Source organism: Spea bombifrons, chromosome 1 (assembly GCF_027358695.1).
Source record: "Spea bombifrons isolate aSpeBom1 chromosome 1, aSpeBom1.2.pri, whole genome shotgun sequence".
Lineage (NCBI taxonomy): Eukaryota > Metazoa > Chordata > Amphibia > Anura > Pelobatidae > Spea > Spea bombifrons.
The window spans coordinates 48327574-48354737 of NC_071087.1; the positions used below are offsets into that span (position 1 = coordinate 48327574).

General features: G+C 41.3%; 1 protein-coding gene across 1 annotated transcript in view; it reads right to left on the reverse strand.

Moving 5' to 3' along the window:
• LOC128486915 (B-cell scaffold protein with ankyrin repeats-like) overlaps positions 1 to 27164 on the reverse strand; it is a 112218-nt gene that overhangs the window by 66637 nt on the left and 18417 nt on the right. The window contains exons 2-6 of the mRNA XM_053461566.1: positions 20220 to 20615; positions 17301 to 17437; positions 16822 to 16966; positions 11695 to 11837; positions 1925 to 2036 (exon numbers count right to left, since the gene is read on the reverse strand). Coding sequence (XP_053317541.1) covers positions 1925 to 2036; positions 11695 to 11837; positions 16822 to 16966; positions 17301 to 17437; positions 20220 to 20615 — 933 coding nt within the window. The remainder of the gene's footprint in view (positions 1 to 1924; positions 2037 to 11694; positions 11838 to 16821; positions 16967 to 17300; positions 17438 to 20219; positions 20616 to 27164) is intronic.

Genomic DNA, 27164 nt, shown 5'->3' on the forward strand with positions numbered 1-27164 from the left:
GTTCAGAAAATGTCAGGCAAAATGGTCGGCCCTCGCACATGTTCACTTCATCAAATCTGGCACTCTTCGAAAAAAGTTTGGACATGCCTGATCTACATCTTTGCCATACCTCATAGTTTTATTTTTGACTTTCTCTTCCAATGTTCCCACCAACCATATCACCAAACCTTGCCAAGGTCCTAAGGCTAAAATTATTCCCATGGTTCACCTATACAATGGTTATTCTCACCAATAATGATCTGCTTTATGAATAATGTCTCCTCCATGACCAAACTATAAACTATGCGGTCACTTGCTCTTCAACTCACACAGTGTGTGTGGCCACTGTGGCAATGAAGATAGGTCGCAACCACATTGAAAGGACCTTATCTACCATGCAAGTGTCAGAAATATTAAGTGATCTTCACCATCTGGCAGTGGCCCACTGGGCATTTTTGCTGTTCTCCAGATGCAAAAGTAGGCCTGTAAATTACCATCTACATCTTTGCCATACCTCATTGTTTTATTTTTGACTTTCTCTTCCAATGTTCCCACCAACTATATCACCAAACCTTGCCAAGGTCCTAAGGCTAAAATTATTCCCATGGTTCACCTATACAATGGTTATTCTCACCAATAATGATCTGCTTTATGAATAATGTCTTCTCCATGTCTGTAGCCTTGTAAACCTTTTTTCCCTACGTCGTCATAGCATTTGAGCTTTTCTCTAGGTTACAACTTGCTACATCATTGTTATCCAGCTTCTTAGGATCCTTTTGTATTTTCCCTTTCCTTTTTTATTTATATTATATTTTTTTATATTTATTATTTATATTATATAAATACTGTGTATACATATATATTTATATATAATTCTATAATTTTTTTCTGTACTCTTATTTATCACATTTAAATGTTTCAGTTCATGCAGCTAATTTTAATGTAAGGCAAAGACAATGTGACTACACAAAATGCAGCTTTTAAATGATAATTGTATTTGTTGAAGGTAAAGAATTAATCAAAACCTATATCACTTATGTGAAAAAGTAATTGCCCCCCTAAACCTGATAACTGGTTGTACCTCCCCTGGTGGCAACAACTGCAATCAAACATTTGCAATAACTGGTAATGAGTCTTTTACATTGTTGTGGAGGAATTTTTTTTAATCCAGTCATATTGCTGGGTTTTCAAGCATGAACTCTTTTTTTAAGGTAGCTTCCAAAACCTTATTTTTGATTTTTTGAACCATTCAGATGTAGACTTGCTTGTGTGTTTTGGATCATTATCCTGCTGCATTACCCAACTGAGCTTAAGCTTTAGTATTTTCTGGTAGAAAACTGAATTCATGGTGCCATCAATTATAGTAATTAGAAAAGCAGCCCCAGACTATCACATTACAACCATTGTGTTTAACTGTTGTTATAATGTTCTTATTGTGGAATGCTGTGTTATCTTTGCACCAGGTGGAACGGGACCCATGAATTTAAAAAAATTCCACTTTTGACTCACCAGTCCACAGAATACTATACCGAAAGTCTTTTTTTTTTTGGTAGATGCGAGATATAGGCCTTTGAGTTCTTTTTGGTCCACTGTTACACTGATGCCATTTTGCACAAGCTCTTTCTTATTATGGAATCATGAACACTGACCTTAACCAACGAAAGTGAGGTCTGCAGTTTTTTACATGTTAGTCTGGGTTAGTCGTCTATGCGGTCTTGGAGGAATTTTGGTTGGCCGACCTCTATACACTATCTGAAAACACTGACTGACTAAAAGCACAAACCATAGGTGGTTTTCATACATAATGATACATCATTTATTAAAATAATAATAATTTTGATATGCTAAAAGCTGTTATGGGGACAGTTCCACTTTAACACTGAATAAGAAGAGCCATTACAAATGTATGCAAACTGAATTTAAAGATCAAAGGAGAAATGCTTACTGTTTGTATGTTGGCTAATTTCATAAAGGTTAAATTCACGAGAAAACATCTTTCTCTGCAATGACTTCGTCAAAACCATATCAAGTTCTTCTATGGAATATACATCAAATGCCTGGAAATAAAACATGGCATAGGAAAAATATTACTGTATACCACATCAATATGCTATAGTGTTATTCAATGAATGGTTTTAAAAATGGATGTAGATATACTAACACCTATGCAGACTAGATGGGCCAATGTGTCATCAAATTCTATGATTCTATGTGCTCCTCTTGTAATATTCTTTAGGGATTTATTTGATTATATTGCCATGATTGAGCCCAGGCTTTGCCCGACTGACAGGATTCTAACTGACCTATTACATTACTAATAGCCCTCTTGGTAAAAACTAGACTTGTGCATTCGTATTCGGACAAACATGAAAACGAACATGTAGAGTCCCTTTTCGTTGTTCAGCCCAAATACCAAACATATGGACATGGCGGTGGAAAAACGTAGACAAAGACGAAGACACACTAATCTCCTTGGTCCCTTCCTCATCTAGCCTACCTTATCTACGCAGCATCGCAGGAGTTAACGGGAGCGAAAATCTGTAGGTTCACCGTCAGGAATTAAGGCGCCATGCAAGTGAGTCTATTGGTCGCCTGCAGGGGCCTCCTTTGGCATCAAACAATTGTCTGGGGGTGCATTGGTAAGTATGGGGGGGTGGCATATCAAAGGAGCAGAGTGGCATATCAGGGGGGCATAAAGCATATCTGGGGGACATAAAGCATATTTGAGGACAGAGTGGCATTTCGCCCTTAGGAAAAATTACTGCAGTTTTTCTGAAGTAATACTGCTATTTTTTGGACATGAAAAAACTGCAATACTGCACTTTTACTGCAGTATTACTGCACATTTACTGCAGTTTTACTGCATTTGTACTTCACTGTACTGCAGTTTTACTGCACATTTACCGCACTTTTTTTTTTTATATTGCAAACCTACAGTTGTACTTCAATGTACTGTAGCTTTATTGCATTTGTACTTCCGTACAAAAATAACTGCAGTACAACTGCAGTACAGTGAAGTACAAATGCAGTAAAACTGCAGTAAATGTGCAGTAATACTGCAGTAAAAGTGCAGTATTGCAGTTTTTTCATGTTCAAAAAATAGCAGTATTACTTCAGAAAAACTGCAGTCATTTTTTGTAAGGGAGGGGGCAAAGTGGCATATCAGGGGGGCAGAGGGGCATATCTTTAAGTAAGGTGCGTTATGAATTAAGGGGGGACCTTATAATCCTTAACTGTAAACATGAGCTTTTCCCCTCTGAAAACACCCTGTCTGGCAGACCGACTACACTACATGTAATGTTTTTTCCAACATCACTTTGGGGGAGGGTCCAGGGTCCACCTTGTACGTGATTGACACAGAGAGTTAAATCCTAAACCTATGGGATATAATCAGGGCTAGACTTGGGGATAAGGGACTGCTGATCAAATGAATGATTCATATCCAATGTGATAAATCTGTGGTTTGGTGATGAGAAAATAAATAATATGTGTCAGAATATTGTGAGCTAAATTACAAATGTTACAAAGAGATATTACTACAATTAAATGAAGACATAACAAATAAAGTTATTTAAAGCTGCCTTGTGTAGATAAACGTAATTATTGCACCTTGCTCCCCAGTAATTTCCCCACTAATGCACACAGAAACAGACATGAAAATGACAACATATTAAGAAGCATGTGACTGTGGTCAGTAAGTATTGAATTTCAATACATCTTAATTGCATTGGTATTTTTGCTTAGATTTAATTATATAACTGTTCTGGCCTTTGAACATCATTGCTCTTCTGAAATGACTTCCGTCAGTGAATAGTTGTAAACTCTAGTACTAAGGGCCATAATACCATTGGGTGTATCTAATTAACATCCATTTAATATGGGCTACTCACATAACACATTTCAACAGAAGCCAGGTTGGTTCTAGCTGGAGGGTCCACACACATTTCTCTCTCCCCAAACTTTACATTTTATAACTGTTCTGTGAATATGATCTAATTGCTCCCAGAGCACAGAACATCCTCGAAGGCAGGATCGCTGTTTTTCTAATGCATATTAAAGAAAATAAAAGCATAGAAGCTGGGGGCAAGGAAAGAGACAAATGTATAGGAGACCCCCCCTATGCATTTAAAAGGAGGAACCATACAGAAATTTAAAGGGGACATTTGGGTATCATATCCGTTAAAGTGCATATGATGGCTGTAGTGTCCCTTCAACTCTTCAAAGAAACCAATAGTCAGCCATCCTTTTCTTTTAACCATCAATCAACACTTAAGCATGCTGCTGTTAGCATCCATGCCTTTACATTTTTCTCCCTGGCATCTCAAATCTCATCAGTTATAGAATTCCAAGTTTCATGTAAGTTTACATGCTTAAGTTTTGCACTTTAAACCCATGCTTTTTTTTGCAAAATCAAGTTTTATTGAAGTTTTGAGAATACGGTAGAAGGGAGGGGTGACGGGGTATGGGATACAGAATGAAAAAAGGGAAGGGGGAAGGGAGGGGTGGGTAAGTCCATACACGTCCCGAGCAGAGTAAGGGACAAAACATACAAAAACCCACGCAGGGGTCACAGCAGAAAAACAGCACCGACAGCGTTCGAAGAGGACATATCAGGCATGAAGGCACCGAACGAAAAAAGCATCAAAAGCACAACGCCAATGATGACCCCAGAACGAAGGAAGTGCCCAAGAGAAAAAATCTAAGTCACAAATCAAGTGGGGAAACATACGAAAGCCAATGAAACCAAGTGGCTGTGTACCTCTCTCTTTGCTTGACAGAAACTGCGGAAAGATCCTCAATCCTCCTAAGGTCCTCGACCCTCAACATCCAGTCCCCAACCGGCGGAGCACGTTGTTGCTTCCAGTAGAGGGGAATGAGGCCCTTAGCCGCATCCAATAAATGTCGCACAATCGAGCGCTTATACTGGGAGAGGGAGAGGTGCGTGTGGTGTAAAAGCATAGGCAGTGCTTGAAAAGGGGGAGGGGCATCAGATAGCTCAGAGATCACACGGTGGACCTCCGTCCAGAACTGTCGGATCAGGGGACATTCCCACCATATATGCAGCATCGTGCCCTCAGCCCCGCCACATCGCCAGCATCTATCGGAGGAGTCCGGAAACATACGGTGAAGCCTCTGAGGCGTACGGTACCAGTGTGTCAAAATCTTATAGTTTGTTTCCTGTACCTTAGTGGCCCTGGAACTCTTGTGCGTAAGGATAAATATCTTATCCCAGTCCCCGTCCGCAAGGTCCGCCACGCCGAGGGAGTCCCAGCGGGAACAGAAAGAGGGCCGCTCAGCATGCACAGAGGACAGAACGAGAGAGTAAAGTAGGGAAACGCCCCCCCTCGGAGGACCCGCCCCCGCGCACCAGGACTCAAAACACGTCAGCTCTCTGGACAAACACTGGCGATTGGGGAGGGTGTCAAGGTAGTGCGTAACCTGGAGATGGGCGAAACGGTCAGACCAGGAAAAATTCGCGTCCGGACACAAAGTGTCCAGCGTCATAACCACACCCCCGGACAATAACCCGCGGGCGCGGACGGGAAGGGGGAGTCCCATGTACCCCTCAGGCCCCCAACGGCGACTCGGGGCAAAGTCCGGATTGCCCCAAAGAGGCAACAAAGGCGACGGCGACGTAGAGAGCCCGGCCTTACATCCTACCGCCCTCCACACCGACAGAGTCGCCGACACGAAGGGGTGCGACCCCACTCGAGCCCCCACCCCAGGACCCCAAAGGGCGTGCAGAACCCTACCCCGCAAATCACCAAGCTCCAGCGCAACCCAGGGCTTCCGCCCCGGACCCACCACGTTCCACTCTGCCACGCGAAGCAAGTGGGCAGCTTGATAGTACCGGCGAAAATCTGGCAGGGCGAGCCCGCCCGCCGATTTCGGTCGAGTAAGCTGCGAGAGCCGCTGTCGCGGGCTCTTGTTTCCCCAAATAAATTTAATCACCGCTGACCGAAGCGAAGCGAAGAATGCCCGGGGGAGCCGAACCGGCAGAGTTTGAAACAAGTACAAGACCCGCGGGAGCAGGTTCATCTTCACTACATTGACCCGGCCGATCCAGGACAGATACAGGGGCATCCACCGCTGGAGGTCCGATGCCAAAGCAGATAACAAGGGGGCGAAATTCTCAGCGTATAACGAGGCCACGTCAGTCGTCAGCCAAACCCCCAAGTATTTCATCTTCCCAGGACACCAGCGAAACGAAAAACTGGAGGCGAGAGCAGGAACCTGCTGCGGGGGCACGGAGAGATTCAAAATTTCCGATTTGGAGAAATTTATTCTAAGGTTGGACAGTGCCCCGTAGGACCGAAACTCCGCAAGGATGCGAGGCAAAGTGATCTCAGGGCGATCCACCACAAAGAGCAGATCGTCCGCATAGGCGGCGACCTTGTGGTGTTCCCCACCATCAGGAAACCCCAGAATATCGGGACACGAACGAACGGCCTCCAAAAAGGGCTCCAACGACAGCACGAACAAAAGAGGGGACAGAGGGCAACCCTGCCGAGTGCCATTGCCAATCGACACTGGCGACGACAAGGCGCCATTAATTCGTATCCGGGCCGTGGGCGCGGTATAGAGGGCAGCAATCCACCGTAGCATGGAGGGGCCCAGACCCATGTGTTCCAGGGCAGCGCGCATAAACGTCCAGTCCACCCTATCAAAAGCCTTTTCGGCATCGGTGGAGAGGAACAAAAGGCGATGAGCCCCCGCCCCCGCCCGGTGGGCAATGTTAAGGAGACGAATAGTGTTGTCGCGGGCCTCACGGCGAGGGATAAACCCCGCCTGATCGGGGTGTACCAGCTGAGGGAGCAATCTAGCAAGTCGCAGCGCCAGGGCCTTAGCGTAAAGTTTTAAGTCGGTATTTAACAGGGAAATGGGTCTGTAGCTCTGACACAGACAAGGGTCCTTACCCTCTTTATGAATAACGGTGATCGTGGCCGCTAGGGTCTGGGGGGGCAAGCTGTGGCCCTCCAAGAGGGAGTTCAGAGCTGTGCACAGGTGGGGAAGCAGGTTGTCAGAAAATGTCTTGTAATAACCCAGGGGCAACCCATCAGGGCCCGGGCATTTACCCGTCTGTGTAGCCCTCAGGGCCAGAGCAAGTTCCTCCACCGAGAGTGGGTGGTCAATCTCCGCGGCCTGCGCGCTCGTAAGCTTGCGCCGGACATGCCGCTCGAGGTAGCGGCGTATGAGCGTGCGCCTGTCAGACTCCGTCCCCCGAGGGACCCCCTGGGGCAAGTTATAGAGAGCCGTATAGTAAGAGTGAAAGGCCTCCACAATCCGGGAAGGAAAGGAGGATACCGTACCCGCCGCCGTCCGAATCTTATGGATATGGGTAGTCTTTTTATGGGGAGCAAGCATCGTCGCTAAGAGCTTGCCGCTCTTATTGCCGTGTTCGTGAAAGAACCGGCGACTATACAAGGAGGCCCGCCGAAAACGGGAGTTCAGGATGTCAGAGAGTTGACCCCGAAGGGACAACAGCTCCCTATGAACGTCGTCCGTCAGAGCCCTTTTATGTACGGATTCCAAATGCGCAATGCGAGCGGTAAGCCTATCCACCTCCTGCGCGCGCAACTTCTTTCGCCGTGCGCCCTCCCTGATGAAGAAACCCCTGAAGACACTCTTATGGGCCTCCCATACCACCGGGGTAGGCACCCCTGGCGTAACATTTTCCCGGAAATACTGGTCCAACTCCAACCGCACGCGAGCCACAAGGGCTTCGTCTAACAAGAAGGAGTCATTGAGCCTCCACGTCCACTCCCTCGCTTTATGCAAGGGGGACGAGAGGGTCAGAAGCACGGGGGAGTGATCCGACCACGTCATCGGCAGGATGGAGCACGTCAACAAGAGGTCAAGGTGGGACTGGGAGAGGAAGAAGTAATCAAGGCGAGAGTAGCAGTTGTGAGGCGAGGAGTAGAACGTGAAGTCACGATCCAGGGAGTGCAAGGACCGCCAGCAGTCTATCAAGCATGCATCAGTAAACGATTTGCGGACGGACCTCAATTGACCTGCGGGGACACAACAGGAGCCACTGGAAGTATCCAGCGAAGGGCACAAGGGAACATTCATGTCGCCACCCAAAACCAGAATCCCCTCCGCAAAAGAGGAGAGGGATGCTAGGATGGAGCGCAAGGCAGTGTGTTGACCTCGGTTAGGGAGATAGATGCTGGCAAATGTGTACAGAACCTCGGCAATAGTGCCCTTCAGGAAAGTGTAACGACCGGACGCGTCAGACAGAGAGTCTTTAACCATGAACGGGGTAGATTTAGCGATCAGAATGGCAGTCCCCTTAGTCTTGGCGTCGGGATTATTGCTAAAGTAGCCAACGGGATAATGGGAGTCGCGAAGACTGGGAGCCTGCCCCGCCCGAAAATGCGTTTCCTGGAGAAAAACGACCGAAGCCTTGTGGAGGCGAAAGTCCCTAAGTGCCCGAGAGCGTTTTTCAGGGATGTTAAGACCCTTGGCATTCACAGAGAAGAACGTCAGGGGGGCCGGCTGGAAAGCCATCGGGGACAGCGATGGACCCGACACCCAGGAAAGGAGGGAGGGACCTGGGAAGTAGAGGAGGGGAAGGTGGAGGAGGGGAGCTAGGACAGAAGGGGGGAAGGGAGCCTAGGGGCAAACGTGTCGTCTACCGGTGGAAAACCCGAACCTCGGCCGAGGGACAAGGACCACCAATAGAACACTACCAGGACACTGATACCCCGCGCGGGGCAGAAAAGTTAGGAGTCAAGGAAGGCAACAATAGAAATGCAACAGTAAAAACCGTTTATAGCACTAAAATATCAATGAACAGAACAGAGCATCCCACCACCCAGCCTTGTAGAGCGGTAATACAGCACCACATCGAAACAGTCGCCTGTGAGAAGGCAGGAAATGGAAAAGAAAGCAGAGGCGGCAACCGACCCAGCTTGGAAGGAACAAGAACAATAAAATAAAGAAAACAAATAATAATAATAATAATAATAAAAAAAAAAAAAAAAAAAAAAAAAAAAAAAAAAATATATATATATATATATTTCCATATAGGTGTGCATATGGAAATAGTGATATATGGATAAATATAGAGGTAGTAGTAGGAGACATCAGAAACCGGAAGCGCATGAGCGCGATGCCACCGTCGAGAGGGAACAAAAACCGGGATGGAGCCGGGCACGACGGAGGCGAGACACGGTGCACGGGGCAGCACAGGGAACGAGCGGTTCGCCCCCATAGGACGGCACGGAGCCGAGAACGTGTATATGTGGGTGCAGAAAGCGTGTATATGTGTAGTGCATGAACCTCGAGAAAAAAAAAAAAAAAAAAAAAAACCAAAACCCCCCCCCCCACGTACAGGAACGGCCGACTCGGAGCGTACATCAGCCCACGCCCTAACAGCCAGGGCGGGCTAGCCAAGGAGGCCAGATCTAATACAGAGCCGAAACCGCCTAGCGCAGTAACGGGGCGAAAGATAAAAATGAAAAATAAAATAAGCCACGGCGGCTCAGTAATGGCGTCAGCGGCGCAATATCAGGCATAGGGCAGCACACGCAACTACAGGACGCGAGCGAAAACATAAAAATAAAGAAAAGAAAAACAGGGCAGGGGGTCAGTAAAACACTTCAGAAACGCGCCGCAGTAACAGCCAGCAACCAGGGGCAATACGGGGCAGTCACAGAAACACCGGGAACAAGAAAAAAAAAAAAAAAAATAAAAAGTCAAACAATAAAGCGACCCGCAGGGCGGGAGCAACAAAGTACCCATGCGGCCCACAGATGTGGGGCTCCAGAGAGTCGAGGCGTAGGCGCACAAACCGCCGTCGTCGGGCCAGGAATCATGGTGTGCGGCTGTCAAGCCTCCTGCGGCAAGTTGCGGTCGTGCTCCGCCGCGTCACGGTGAGCCGGTCGCGGTCGACGGTTCCCACGTAGGGGCAAACCCGAGCACGGGTCCCCGGTGAGCCAGTCCTCCACATCAGCAGATGGTAGATCCAGCGCGCGTAGGAAGGGGATAACATCAGCGGGAGCCCGGATCGTAGCAGAAGTAGTACCTCGGCGCGCCGTCAAAGCAAACGGGAATCCCCATCTATAGGCGAGCTGGTGATCCTGCAGGAGCATCGTTACCGGCCGAAGCGCCCGTCTAGCCTGTAGCGTAAGCCTGGAGAGGTCCTGGAAAAGGGAGACCTTGTGTCCCTCGAAGGACCAGGACCGATGGGCTCGAGCCGCCCGCATGATTTCCTCCTTGAGGGCGAAGCTGTGCAGACAGCAGATGACGTCTCGAGGAGGGTCACCCGGTCCACCACCGGAGCGCAGGGCTCTGTGAGCCCGATCAAACTTGATGGGTTTGCGCCCAGCGTCAGCAGGCCAGCCCAGGATCGAAGCAAACAGGCGGTCTAGTATGCCCTTGAGGTCTTCGGGGCGCTCGCCCTCGGGTAGGCCCCGCACGCGTATGTTAGAGCGGCGGCCCCTGTTGTCCAAGTCCTCCAAGTGGTAGTACAACGTGGCTAACCGGGAAGAACAGGAGCGTTGATGTGCGGAAAGCTGGCGGTCTACCTCGCGCACTCTAGTCTCGGTAGTGGAGACCCTTGCGTCCAGACGCGAGAGATCCGCGCGCAGCGCCGTAACCTCGGTCCGGACGGTTTCCTTCACCTCGGTCACAAGGAGGCTAAAGTCATCCTTGGTGGGGAGCGAAGAGAAGATGCGCCGCCAGTCCCGATCAGAAGGCTCCGGGGGACTCCCAGGGCGCTGGTGAGTTAAACCCTCGTCCGAGGCCTGTGAGCACGTGGCGGCAGGCGCCATGTCAGGCTCCTCCGGCTGCGAATGAAGCAGGGCCGGGGTATGAAAATATTCACGGAGGGAAGCCGCAGGAGGCCGGCTGCTGGTCCCGGGGGTACCAGGGTCCGAGGGAGCCTTTTTGTTCCTGCCCATAGCGGACGTAATAGGTGCAAAGTGCGGGTTAAAGAGCGGGCGGCGAGGAGCTCTCAAATTAAGCAGCCATCTTCCTCGGCAAGCTAACCACGCCCCCTTAAACCCATGCTTTATCCAACACAGCGTGTGCTGTCTATTGACCATTGCCACTTAAACGCTCTCTGCAATTCATGCTAATTTGTCCTGGAGAGACGGCTAGATCATAATATGTACGAGGTTACATGTTTCCAGTCCCTTGTTTCTATGCTTACCATTTTTCCACAGGCAAGCAAATTATGTGTTTGTCAGGTTTATGTCAGGTTTGTCGGGTTTTAAATGAGAAATAATCAAGGACATTCGCGAAAATTTTGCTTTGAAATGACAAAAAAATAACTCTTAAACACAACACCATAATCACTCCTTAACTAATCACACTGGATGCAACACCAAACATACGGATCGGCACAAAAAACAATGCAATAAAATCCAAGGAACCAAAACTCCTTTCACACAGATGTGCCTGGAGAGATGCAATCAATGTTAGTATAATTTAAAAAAAAACCTGAAAAAAATTGTGATCTAGGAATTAGTCAAAAAAAAGGAAAGAAGCAGGTAACACATTATGTGTATATACAAATATACAAACAATGAAAAACATCAACACACATACATATGGACACCTAGATATTTTACCAAGTGGGGAAAAGTCAAAATCAAACTGTCAAAATACTCATGTACTTTTTTTGCACCCTTCTTCTAAAAAACAGCTTTATCCTGGATACAGGTAAATTTACATTAAGTCAATAAATATTGTTTGTTGCAAGCTCACCTGGCAAATAAATGCTATCGGATCCATCACTTTCATGAGCAGATGTTTAATTTCTCTAGTGGCTGTATAGTACTCAATCTCCATAGAGGCTTTATTAGTATTCCCATACCATATATTGATAGTTACTGGTCCAGCAGGGAAGTCTAAAATAAAACACAAATTATATATATATATATATATATATATATACACACACTCTATAAACAGAGAGAGAATACAATTATATTGTCTTAATATTACGCATGTGGGTGGGCAAAGGGGCAAATGCATATGGTGGATCCTGAAAAACCCACCCACATTTGCAAAAGAGACACAATGAAAAAAAAGAGCCTCTCAGCTATCAAATGCATTAAAGTGCATAAGACAGCTGGAGTGATCGTTTAAAGTCGCTGGTCCATTTAGATAAATCCTTGATTGCACAACTTTAATGCTGCATTTTAAACCAGCTGAGTTAGAGGGAACAACACTTTCAAAATAAAACCTTGATGTTAAGTGTTTTTTTTTAACAAGAGCCATAATAGCTTAGCTTCCTGGAGCTACGTAATTTGTCATTACAACAATATGAACTTAGACAAGACTAAAAACATCAACACAGTGCTTTTCTATTTCTTCTATTTTTGCTTATTTGTCACACTTAAATGTTTCAGATCATCCAACTAATTTTAACATAAGACAAAGACAACGTGATTAAACACAAAATGCAGCTTTTAAATGATCATGCCATTTAATAAAGTTATCAAAATCTATATCACCCATATGAAAAAGTAGTTGCCTCTCTAAACCTAATAACTTTTGTGATAACTAGAAACTTTTGTGATAACTGGCAATGCCTTTTGCATTGCTGTGGAGAAATTTTGGCCCATTCTTCTTGGCCATGTTGTTTTAATTCAGCCAAATTGAAGGGGTTTCAAGCATAAACTGTGTTTTTAAAGTCATGCTACAGTATCTCAGTCTGATTCATGTTAGGACTTTGACTAGGCCACTCATATACATTCATTTTGCTTCTTGTGAGCTATTCAGAGGTGGACTTGCTTGTGTGCTTCAGACTATTGTCCTGCTGCATAACCCAACTTGAGCTTTAGATCACGAACTGATGACAAGGCATTCTGCTTCAGTTTTTTTTTTTTTGGTAGAGAGCAGAATTCATAGTTCCGTTAACAATGGCAAGTCACCCAGGTCCTGACGCAGCAAAACAGCCCCAGACCATCAAAATACAATGTTGGTATGATGTTCTTATTGCTTATTATTGTTCCAAAAAGTTACATTTTTGACTCACCAGTCAACAGAATAATATACCAAAAGTCTTGGGTTCATCAAGATATTTTTTGGAAAATGTGAGACAAGACTTTGTGTTTTTTAGTTACTCAGCAGTTGCCTTTGCTTTGAAACTTTTTCTTGTTGTGGAATAGTGAACACTGACCTCCAAGAATCAATGGATTCTTGGAGGAATTTTCATAGGCTGGACCAGGAGGGTCCAGCCTACGAAAATTCCTCCAAGAATCCATTGCCTCATCCAGGAGGTCACAAAAGAACTCAGTCTAACATGTAAAAAAACAGGGGCTTCCCCACTGTTCCACGTTTTCCCCCATTTAAAGATAATAGCTCTCATTGTAGTTCGCTGGAGTCACAGAGCCTTAGAAATGGCTTTTAAATGCTTTCCAGACTCATAGATGTCAATGAAGTAACAGCAGCATGAAGCCCTACATCAGTATAGCAATGTGAAAACTGACAACGGAGGAAGTCAGCCCAGTGGTGTAACTAGGGAGGACTGGGGGTGATTGCCACTCATCAGGGGTGCCGTGTTATAGGGAAAAAAGAAAAGAAAACAAACAATAGTGTAGCCTGTATAACTGGATGTGATATGTCAACAAATGGTAAGTATTGCACTCACAGCAACTCTGTGATATTCAGGCTCTTTGAAATATCTTTGATTCTGAATGTGACAATAAAAAAAATGGAAAAAACAGATTGCTCCGTAAGTGCACTTAGATGAGCACACCATCCAGAGTGTGCCAATGAGCCGTGAATAAAATAATCTCCAAATACTTGAGTGGCGCTTGTTGTGACAGTCATCCTAAAGTGGTGTTCTTAGAATATGATAATATTTCTTTGTTGATCCAAAAATTGCAAGTGCTATATTTCATAAAAGAGGAATCCAGGGAAATCCACATAGAATATTTTATTGGGGAAGTATCCCCTAGCAATATAAAAAAAAATTAGATATTGAAATATATTTAAATAAATATATATTTAAATGAAATATAATAAATATGACGATTAAAAAAGCCCCAAAACGTAGTCTCCAAATATTTTATCCTCATCGCCAAGAAAAATCTGGCTTCTTCAGGAGGAATCTATAAACGGTAAGTCGCTTCTTTTGTTCTTGCTGTTTATCTGGTATTCGTGTAGTACTTCCGTATACGTTTAGGGTGAATTTAGGGGCAGTTATGGTTAATGGGGTGTTTAGGGTTAATTTAGGGGCTGTTATGGTTGATGGGGTGTTTAGGGTTAATTTAGGGGCAGTTGTGGTTGATGGGGTGTTTAGGGTTAATTTAACGCTGAGGACTGAGGGTTAATTTAATTAATTCATAAAGTTAATTTAAGGTGCAGTTAGAGGTAAAAGGGGGGCTAAAGGGAATCTAAATCCTGGGGGCAGTGAAGATTAATCCTGTATTTTAATCCAACTCCTCCAACGCCCCTATACGATCGGGATGGCGACATACACATGAAGACCGTGTCAGAACTGAGTTTGGAGATACATTCATTTGCCGTTATACCTCCAACGCCTCTATAAGATCGAGATGGCGATATACATATGAAGACCATTTCAGAGCTGAGTTTGGAGATGGATTCCTTTGGCATGATAGATCCAACGCCTCTATATGATCGAGATGGCGACATACATATGCTGACCCTGTCAGAGCTGAGCCTGGATATGAGCTTACATGCCGAAGAGCCTCCAGCCAAAGTGACACCAAAGGAGAAACTAGCCAATTTCTTCAGGAGACTGTTCAAGTCACGGAGATGCTAGGCAAATCTCAAATGCATTTGCGTTTGTGAAGTGGAGTAAATTTCCTTTGAAGAACTGGGTTGAACCTTGTAGATTCTTTCCTGCACCCCCCCCCCATTATCCTGTCCCCAAACCAAATAATTCTATTAATAAAAAAAAAAAAAATAGCAAAAATGTATTTATTTTAATGTATTACATTTTTCTTTTACTGTCTATCATTAAAATAGTTTGTTCTATTATCTTTTAAACCATTGAGTTCAGCAGCGCTAGGCTGAAGTCTAAATATAAATGGGTGACTTCTTACTTTACTTAAATGGATAATTTTGCCCTCCCTGAAATCATTAGCAGTCAATGTCAGTTGGTGCATCAAAGGGTTCACTTGTATGCTAAGAATCCTTGGGGCCCTACAAGACATGGGGGCTTCATCACAGGGTTAGAGGGGTCATTCTTTACTCCTCCGTAATGACTATATGGGACGTTTCTCTATTTGTGTGAGCAGTGTACAGACCATAGACCATAGTGTGCATAACTATACCACCTCATTCCATAACTGGGTATTTATTACCTTCCCTCTATTTCCCACTAAATAACACACATGCTCGTGATCACACATGGAACTATACAAACATCCTTATGACCCAGTACTATTAATAGCCTCTGTACACATCACGCAGCTTTTAATATAAATAAATTCACAACACTCTATATACTGTTCACCCATAATCTTAATTTTATTATATTGACAACATGTAATAAAAATGGTGTCACAACTCTTCACCATTTGGTAAAAGCATTACACAACTTCATAGTTTCTGGATAGAGAGATGAAGAATGTAATCCATAAGCACTCAAGAGAAGACCCCCGCCACAGGGTGCCATGGCTTAAAGAACTGCCACCCTTCCTCCAAGAGGTTTATATATAAACCAGAAACACACAGATGCCTATAAGGTTGATCACAACATATATTGTTTACAAAGATCGTGTTCCTTTCATCGATCACACCCTTGTAGGCTCCCATTCCAAAAATGCGCATGCAGACAAGAACATGATGTTCTTGAAAACTATGACTACAAGTATGCAAACTCCCCTCCTAATTATTGAGTTTAGGTGTTTCAGCCACACTTGTTGCTAGGTGTATAAGCAGCCATCTCTGTAGACAAACATTGGCAGTAGTTTGTAGTTGAAGAAGTTGACTAGCCGCACAGAGCCCTGACCTCAAACCCATCAAACACCTTTGGGATGAACTGGTACAGAGATTGGGAGCCAGGCTTTCTCGTCTAACGTCAGTGCCTGACCTCACAAATGCTCTACTCGAGGAATAAGCAAAAATTCCTACAGAAACTACAAAATCTAGTGGAATGCCTTCCCAGAAGAGTGGAAGATGTTATAGCTACAAAGAGAGGGTATTCTATGTTATGTAATGGTATCTTCAACAAACTCATATAGGTGTCTTGGTCGGATACCCACGTACTTTTTGGTAATATGGTGTATGTGCAGGTTTTATACTTGTTTTCAGGTTTCTCCACCATCTTTCTTGCAGTGATTTCTACTCTTGAGGTTATTCTCTTGATCTTTAAAGTCTAGGTCGGCTCTTGTATCTGTTATTAGTGGTTACCTATGTGACATCTTATCATGATCTCTGTATGCTGTCCGTGCTGACGTTGTGCTTGCTAATATGAAAAAGGAAGGCCTAACGCATTGAGTGTTTAGATTCGGCAGGTCACTCAATTATCAATTCAATTTGGTTAATAGGTTGATTTAGTAACTGAGGGGGCAATTACTTTTCCACGTAAGGCCAGTAGAGTTGGATATACATGAAATCACCAATTAAAAATCTGCATTTTTGTGTTTAGGTTATCTTTGTCTAATATTAAAATAAGTTTAAGGATCTGAATCATTGTGTGACAAATATGCAATAGTAGAAGAAATTGGGAAGGGGACAAATACTTATTCACAGCCCTGTATCTGGGAGGTAAGTATTTTTATTTTAGTATTATTTTAATTCTAGACCACATTCTAAGCAATAAAAAATGCCAGTTTATACATCCCACTAGGGATTACATGACATTTTCAAATGCTTTGAAAACAGTTTTTTTTGGTGATCTTCAATTCTTACCTGGAGCCTTTACACTTAAAACCTTTTCATTCCTCTGTGTAGCGTACCTTCTGGTAACATGCCGATGTTCTGTACAGAATTCAATCTCTATAGCTGAATTCTTTGGTATTTCATCCGCTAGAATGATACATATTTCTCCAGGATTCTGCATAATTTATAGAAGAAATATTATAGACACTATTATACATTTTTGTATTATGGCTAAAGATTTTAAACAGCAAGACTTTTCAAGCCAACTGCTTATTATGTTAACGTGCCTTCTTTAACTTATCTTATGTGTATGTTATAAATGGGGATTTGTCCCTATTTTCACAAAACTGTATATATTTAATAAAATTATATATATTTGACTAATTGGTGAGATTTCTGCCTGTGGGGTTGCCCAGTGTGGCTTGAAGGTTAAGTAGGACAGAAAGGTAACATTGACAGGCAATTGTTTACACCATTAGCTTCTGTACACATACGCGTTTCGTGCTTACCTCACACAGTATCCTTTGGGGTAAAACTAAAGGAAATGGCATTAGTATTTTTGGTATTTGTACAAATTCCCTGTTTTCCAGACCAGTATCTTCACTTGAAGTGCTTTCATGACTATAGTCACTTGTGTCGTAACAACCTAAGAGTTAAAGATAGATTATTGTTACTGAATTACTAAAAACTGTATTATCTGACAATATTAGACCATATTAGACCATGACAATATATATATATATATATATATATATATATATATATATATAAATTATTTATTGTTTTATATAGCGCTATCAAATTCCGTAGCGCTGTACAATGGGTGGACAGGACAGTAGTATGTAACATGACAATTTGACTTACAGAGAAAACAGGTGAGGAGGGCCCTGTAACGAGCTTACAATATATATATAAAAAAACATAATTTAAAGAACAAAGTGGAGCTAAGGGAGATTTACACCTGCCTTAAACAGTACTAATAAGCAAAGTTGAGCCGCAATAAGCTTAACCTGTGTAGATCCTGGTCTGGATTGTTGGAACACTAGCCCACTCTACCCTCTGCATACACTGCGTTACTTCAAGTGGAGAACAAAACAATGCACCGGAATACATAAGAGATGAAACTTACAATTAAGCACTAATTAGTGTTAAACATGTTACAAGGAGTTGGAGTATGTTTTTCCCCAGCCTTTAACTTTTTGAATGCTGCTTGGTCAGCAAAGTGTTTTCCTTGAAGATCTGCATCATTGAGCAAGTGACAGTGTACATCTAGCTTGTTTCTAAAAGGAAATCCCTAATGAATTACCTAAATCCAATTACAAGAACTAGAAAACGCACTATATATATATATGTAAGTATTTACTGTACATGTAGTATTTTTTACATATATATTACTCAAGAATGTTTTGTCTAGTCAAGGACAAGTCAGTTGAAGCCTCTACAAGTTGGGTTTTTTTATTCCATGGTAAACATAGTCATAGGTTGAACTTGGAATCCATCCTATCTCTTTGATGATATTGCATTTTAATTGCATGTTTCTTTCATCCCTTGTAGTGGCAGTGATTAGCGCTTGTCTTCGTATAATATAAGTAAAGCAGACTTCCAAAGCGAATGAGTAAACTAATTAAGCCAAAACAGATCTATTTAGATATAATAATTAATTAGATCAGATAATTAGATTAATTAGATGACAGTTGATATGGACCTTGTTTTTATATTGTATATCTTGAAAACTATTGTACATCCCACATAAAAGCAGCCTTTGTCATCTCTTTATAATCGAAATAAATAAAGTGAAAGGTATCAAATGTAAACTTTTTTTACTCAACCGTTACTTAAAATGTTAGGTCTGACCGCTTTTCCATGATCCTGCTTAATGTTTTAGACTTCTACAGAAATGATGGCCTATTGAAAAAATCTACTAGGAAATATGAATAAGGAAGTTGCTAATATTAGATTGATTGAAGTTAACGTTTACAATAAAATGCTTTAAACAGAAAAGCATGTGATACGCTGAATGAAAATGCCTAGGGCTGAATTATGGGGAGTGTTCATAAACTCTGGACAGAGGTTTACTTTGCTGGCGAGTAATTGAACTGCAAGAATAACATTATTTTGGTTGCTTTATTATCCTGTGGATATCACTTTCTTAATATAAATGATGTTATAGTGGTATCAGTTAGCCTACTCCTTAATTGATCAAAATGAATGCTAAAATTATTGATGCACTATGTTTTTAATCACTGCTAACATATTTTATCTAATTAAGATTATCAAAAGTATTATCTGTATATTTGGAATGTGCTATTATTTTGCCGAACTGATTAATTTTTTAATATAAGGCTTATTTGTTACAGTAGTTAACAGTGTTTTAAGGTCGACATAGGATTTCATGGTTATCTTAATCTACAATAAATAAAGGCACTACTGAGATGTGAATATTTTGACAGCTGTCACTTCCTTGCTTCCAATGAGAAAGAAACTGAAGAAAAGAGCAAGAACAGAAAATATAGTGGAAGAGGTACTTAACCAAAGACATAACTAGAAACCACGGGGCCCTGGTGCGTAAATTACACCGGGCACTCCAACTTCAACAGCTAATCTGTGCCATCAGTGCCCCCACAAAACTGGTCTGTGCTTCTTTGCCCCTTGCCCCCTCTTCCAACATACAACACACTTACACAAATTACACACACTTACTCATGCTCACTAAAACACACTCCATCGCATCCCACTTACACATCCATGCTCACACACAATTACATATCCATGCTCACACACACAATTACACACCCATGCTGACATACAAATACACATGTATGCACACACACAAAATTACACATCCAATTACCTTTTTATACAGGAGCATAGAGTGTTACATAAATTTCTCTAATAAATAAATTGCGTATGTATTAAAATGATGTCTTGTTTCTATACTCAGATTCTCCCTAATCTAATATCAGGTTTTTTTGGAGAGCTAATAGCTAGACAATTTTTTTTGGTTCAGCTTTTGGTCCATGTGTTTTCACAGAACAAATGGAGAGACAAGGAGACAGGGACGCAAAAGGGATCACCGGAGAAGGTAGGGAGACATTTAGAATGAATAAGAGTGAATAACATAGAGAATGAATAAGAGTGTGAGAGAACATGAATAAGAGTATAAGAGAGAGAGTGAGTGAAAAAAAATCAAACTTCAAATGAAAATTCGGAGTTTTTGATTCATTTTCATTTGTTTTCTTGTGGGGTCCCTCCTTGTTGTCAGAGATTCGTACTAATTGATGAAATTGACAGATTTTGTTACAATGAGACAAATGGCACATATATTGGCACAATAGTATCTATAGCATAGTCAAAAACGGGTCAAATTCATAGGAACATAAATCGGAAGGAAGTTTTTTTTTCTCTAATAATTCCCAATAAGACTTTACCTTTATCCATAATACTGGACAAAACAGATATATAATCTTGATCCTGATCAGTAAAAATCACATGGGAGTCTTTATCTAGAGGAACAGATTCATAGAAGCCTTCCAAGCTGTGAACCCCACAAAGCAGAATGACTGTGCTACATGAGGGATGAAGAAGTTGAAATAAAACTCTGCTTTTCTCTTCATTCAAGGACTCCAGAAGATAATTTGTGAGCACCAGCAGTTTGCATCTGTATCTGGAAAATGTAAGATGTTCAAGTATGTCTTCTTCTTCAAAGTCCATATTATAAAGAAGTATTCTGTCAGATTGTAAATGTGATGTAAGAATATCTTTCATATAAGTGGCCCACTCTTTTCCATTTTCTTCATAAATCACCATAAGATCTTTTGCATCATCTGAAAAAAAATAATGTTAGCTCTTTTGTTTAAAGGTTGTATTTTGTATTAAAATAGACAAAGTTTACATAAGCAGTACATTATAGGTAATGTCGCTTGTAGAATATTCCATTTCCAATTTCAGTTGCAAGAGAAAATATATAAAAGCAATTTTCATATATATGTTTTTAGTTGGGTAATATAATTTCTCAGCTCCATACCACTAAAGCATTCTGATTTGAAAATTAGAGCAGAGAATATCCAACCTTATATATCAAGTGGCTACCATGCTTGGTCATTAGATGGGCTCATCCTGTTATAGCAACACCACTATGCCTTAATTTATAGCAAAAAAATGATTAACTTTTATCCATGCTCTGTGTATCACCTGGACCTCCATGTTACTTTCAATGAATCTCACTGAATGCCTTAATACACTTACTATCAGGGAAAAAGAGGCTGATAACATGTTAACACACTAAGCCACCACCATGCTGTTATAGAGGAAACAATCCAACAATTCTGTAAACTATTGCCCAAAACCTTCAAGGCATCCATAATTTGCAATATCTTTGGGATGACCATGGTGCTAGTCAGGCTAACCTTATGCCACTCGGGCTATCTACACTAGTGCTTCGAAAATATGCCCTAAAAGTATGCTTTGTTGACTCTAGCTACCAGAGCCCCAATGCCAAATTTGCTTACACAATAGAGTGCCTTGTTAAATAAAGTGTAGGAAACCCAACACAATTACCAATGAACCTTTTGGAAAAAGAAAGAGTAAAAGATCAACCAGGCCAAAGTAGAGTAACTCTCCAACTGTCCAAGTGTAACAGTGAATGGATCTACCATAAAGCCGTCTAATTTATATGTACTTAGAATGCAATGCCATCAGAGTCCCTCATGTGGTAATGGTCATAGATTACACTTCAGTGAGTCTTGTATGCATAAACTATGCTGGTTTCATGCACCCCTGGGTCTCTTGGACTCTAGTCCTAGTTGAATGATTGCTTGCATATTTGTGTATATAGCCGCAACTAAGGATTATTTTCATAATCGATTAGTTGGGCGATTATTTTTCTGATTAAAAAAAAATAATGTAAATTTTTTGTTTATTTAAAATAATTTCATGAACAAACTGGATGTTAAAAGCAAACAGCAGAATAAAAAAACTTTGAGAACAATCAATTTCTTGCTTTTATTTCCCAACCTGGCCCCCCCAGTTATACACATCTGAGCCCAGGCTTGCCGCACTGCCTCCCAGATATGCCTTATACCCCTGATATGCCACCCCGCCCTCCCCAGATATGCTTTATATCCCCGATATGCCTTATACCCCTGATATGCCACTGTACCCTCTGATATGCCTTATACCCCCTGATATGCCACTGTACCCTCTGATATGCCTTATACACCCTGATATGCCACTGTACCCTCTGATATGCCTTATACCCCCTGATATGCCACTGTACCCTCTGATATGCCTTATACACCCTGATATGCCTCATACCCCCTGATATGCCACTCTGCCACCCCAGATATACCTCTAGATAAACTGAACTGTTTTAATTAAGTAAATGTGTACCTTTGTACTTCATCTCCATATAAGGGGGTGAAGGGAGACAAAAGAAGGTGGGGCTAGAGGCATAGAAGGCATGTCTAGCCAAGAATATGAATGAAAATGGGGAGAGAGGGCAAAACCATTTGAGAAGTGGGCAGAATTAAAGAAAATATATATATATATTTTCCCAATCAGAGACCAAATGGACTGTTTTGGAGGCTTAGCAGCCAACGGACATATCCAGAACTCCAAGGGCTAACTTATTTATGAGCATTATCAAAAAAAAATACAGTTAAGACTTAAGTCTTTGCATTATTAGCCGTTCATTAAAAGGAATTTGAAGACAGGAAGAACTACATTTCCATTTTAAAAATAGTTTTTTTGCTTTTGTTTTCTTCTTCCAACTGTGCGGTTTTATAAAAGTGAATATCAGTTGGCAAAAGCTATGCCTTTTGTCATAATAAATGACAACTTTAACAACAAATATCATGTGGAGGAATTTTCACTTAACTATATTCCCAGTGTGGTGGTTAGAAATAGTTTGGACAGGTTTAAAAGCTTCCTACCGAGACTGCACTTGCTACGTGACTTATTTATAAAGCACTTAAGTAACATTTTCCTTCTAAGAGAAGATTGCTGTTTATTGTACAGTAGAATACATTGTGCTCTTACATTTTAACTTTGCAGTAAGAAATTCATGGAATCATTTGTGAAAATGCTATCGATAGGAAGAGGATCAATGGGTTAAAGTTGGTTAAAATTCTGTTATAGCCCACTGGTTTGGTCAAAGTTAATGTGTTTAAACTATTGCCTGTGAACCAAATTGGACATCCATGGAATGCATTACAAGGCACTGAGGGCCTTGTAATCCCAGCGTTCGGCAGTAAAGATGAAGGCTATAGAGAGGGCAGCTGGGGTCCCTGCCAGCAAGAAGAGCTAAGCTTGCTCTGTATAATGCATAATTCAATGAGTGACCCTTTAAAGAAATGTACCTGATTTAACTAATTAACATTGCATCTTCTTGCCAGGCACTGCCACATTACATTTAAAAGATACAGTATTGTGCAAATTTTTTTCGTAGGTAAAAAATTAAGACATAAAGAAGAAACCCAATTAAATCCAAAGTAGAACCTTTAAATCTCAAATATCTGTATAATAAAATGTAAAATGTCTTCCCTGTATGTGTGAGACTTTTAATCTTTCCTCTAACCTTATTGGGTGTCCTTGAATGAAGTCTAGATTTCAATATATGAAGGGGTCTTTGTGTATTTCCATTTGTGAATGTTTTCAAACTTTTTATTTGTGTCAACCATAAAACAGCAGGTAAGATTCAGTTGTTCATATTTTCTCCTCTAAGCCCTCCTTTGATGTCTCATATAAAGTTTGTACCCCTGTGTTGGAAAATCCCCAAAAATGTCTTATTTTTTGTCATAAAAAAATACAAAACCAACATTTCTCTTTTCTCTGTTTCCAGTTTTATAGTTTATATTAGAAATAAATAACAGAAGCAGTGGACTGACGAACACTGGGGAATCCAGAAGTTATATTTAAAACCACATTTCACAACACTTCTATATGATATTAAGAAAGACAAGTGTCCGTGTTCTAGTTTTAAAATCATAGGGTAACTTAAAGACTAATCTAAGTAATATGAATCACATTTCAACAACGTTTACATTTAAAATTCAATTATCATAACTAATTTGTTCACTAGGCAAATAGATCACAAACATGAGCTTTGTAATACATTTTAATGAGCTGGTGCCATTTAGAAGAACTTGTGAACCTTTTTTTATCAGTATATGCCACAACAAAAGGTGAGTCAATGGGTATTTCTGTTAAAAGAACAATTATGTGCAAGTAATGAGTGGTTGTCACCATAGCAACCAATGGAATATTCCTGCTAACTGTTCCACTTTTATTACCTTGCTTTAGAATTGTTCTTTATGTAGCCCCCCACTGCATTTAAAGGTGCAGTGATCTATGATCATGGAGGCATTCAATTGGCTAAAACAGAGGTATATGCCAATCATGGTATGTAATTTATTTAAAAAAAGAATATAAGCAACATGAATGCCTAACATTTCTTCACCAAGTATCACCAAGTATCGGTACTTGTAATCGTTGAGCTTCTATTATATCAAATCATATATTGAACAATGTGCATTACCTTATAAAGGCTTATATGTGGTGATTATAGACAATTATTTAAAATAAATAGTATGCAATATAAGAGATATTGCTTCAAACATTACATGATAAACATTTGAAAATAAACTATCAATATTTTGTTTTTAGACAATCTACTTAAATCTACTAGTTCTTGGCATTTCTCCCAGACTAATTTACAGATTACTTTTTACAATATTGTGATTATTTTATTTTCTATTTTTACTGCAAATGTGAAGTCTAGTAGCTATGTAGCAGATAAAAAGATAAAAAGAAATGTATCTTAGAAAGCAAGCTCTTCTTATTTAAAGGCGTATCCTCCTGCATATAGATGTCTTGTTAAAGGGGTGAGTCCCTGGACATTTTTTAAAAAAATTATACTCAGTATGTATCCTTTCTGTGCCTTAGCCTTAGCCCTCTTGCTCATAACTGCCCCATACATAAAACAAGGAGCAAAAAGCAGGGCAGAACGAGGGGTGGGACAAGACAAATAAATAGAAGAAAGAAGGTAAGAGAACAACAGAATAGAGAAAATTGTGAGATGAAAAGAGTAAAGTAAGGCACACACTAACCCTAACATACAGACACTAACACACACACACATATATATCAATCATCCATAACATTATGACAATTGACAGGTGAAGTGAAGAACACTGATAATCTTGTTATCATGGCACTTGTCGGGGGTGGGGTATGGTAGGCAGCAAGTGAACATTTCATCCTCAACGTTGATGTGTTAGAAGCAGGAAAAATAGGCAAGAGTAAAGATCTGAGGAACTTTGACACAGGCCAGTTTGTGATGGCTAGAAAACTGGGTCAGTACATCTCCAAAATTGCAGCTCTTGTAGGGTGTTCCTGGTCTGCAGAGGTCAGTACCAAAAGTGGTCCAAGGAAGGAAAAGCGGTCAACCGGTGACAGGGTCATGTGCGGCCAAGGCTCATTGATGCACATAGGGAGTGAAGGCTGACCCATGTTGTCACATCCAACGCACTCAAATTGCACAAAACGTTAATACTGGTTCTGATAGGAAGGTGTTAAAACACACAGTGCATCACAGTGTTGCTTATGGGAATGCGTATGGGCAGAGCAGTCAGGGTGCCCATGCTGACCCCTGTCCACTGCCAACAGTGCCTACAAAAGGACAATGGAGCAATGGAAGAAAGTGGCTCGGTCTGATGAATCCCATTTTCTTTTGCATCATGTAGGTGGCTGGGTGCATATGCGTAGCTTAACTGGTGAACACATGGCACCAGGATGGATCCATAGAGGCCCCACCTCAGGTTTTATAGGATCTGCTGCCATCTTGGTGCCAGATACCACAGCACATCTTCCAGGAGTCCATGCCTTGACAGGTCAGGGTTGTTTTGGCAGCACAAGGGGGACCTACACAATATAAGGCAGGTAGTCATAATGTTATGGCTGATCGGTGCGTGTATATATATATATATATATATATATATATATATATACACACACACACACATACACTATCACAACAAGACACACATCATACCCAGACACTCACACTAACACACACGCACTCATACTAACCTACCTACCTCATGCAACTCACTTACTCTGCGTAAAGCCTCAGCCTATCTTTAATGCTTCAACCATAGGATGTGACATTATGTGACCCCGAAAAACTCAAATTAAATCCTTTGTCTACCTCAAGGTAGTCAACCAGACTATACTGTGGACATTGTGAATGTAAGTTTATAAAATGTTAACATCACAAAGAAAATGGATATTTATTAAACCATTTGCAAATAACAAATGAAACAATGTAATTTTAAAACATAAGGTTTAGCTCTGTAAAGTTGGAACAGCATACCAGAATACTTCTACATTTTCAGTCTTATTCTACTGTATTTTTAAACTTCTTCCTGTTTTATCTTCAAGGTGAGTCAACAGTTTGCAACTTGCTTCTGCAATTGCAAAACTGCGCCTACAAAAAACATACCACTAATACCAATCACTAATAACAACCATAACATGTTGACGCCACATCTCTCAATGACAAAAGATGACATTTATAGCTGTAAATAAAATTATATCTAAAACAAGATGGAGTAGGGGGCATGTGGATATAAGGGATTTAGTCAGTTGTCAATAAACAAAGCCTGTTGCCAATTAAATGCACTCAATAAATGTAAAAAAATGCACGACTGGTAGAGAAATGAAATTTTTAGAAATACAAAATATTGCGCATGATTTGCAGGAAGAGGTGGCTGAAAGAAACACATACTATACAAAATCACCAAAATACAATGTAAATAATGCCAAAATGTTGTGAGATACCATTACTGCTTTTACCACACTCACCTTGGTGAGTCTTTAACTACAAAAAAATAATGAATTACATTAGCATGCTAGTTATTTGAATCCCATTCTCTATAACTGCATAGATGCACTCTGTAGTGTTGTGCTTGCTGCCTGCTTGGATGGATGACACTGGCTTCCTTACAAGCATGATGTCATCAACTGGGCGGAGCTGGCAGGTACATAAAAAGATAGTTGACTTTTGTTTTTCTTTGTAACTGTTAGCAGACAGTATAATAAAAGCATCAGTTTCATATTGAAATGGTCATTGCATTATTACGTTATTAAGGATATACCAAACTTCAAGCACAAACACACATTGTTATCCAAACACAAGCAGTTTTTAACACACAAAGCCAAGCAGTTTGGTCAAAGCAAGGGTTGCTAGTTGCTATGCAGTTGGTAGTCAGGGAGAGCTTACGGTAAAAGTAAAATTCTCTCACCTGCTCTTATCCATCTAAGCTGAACATTCTGTTACATTTCATTAAAGGGACACTCCAGTGAAGAAGAATGCA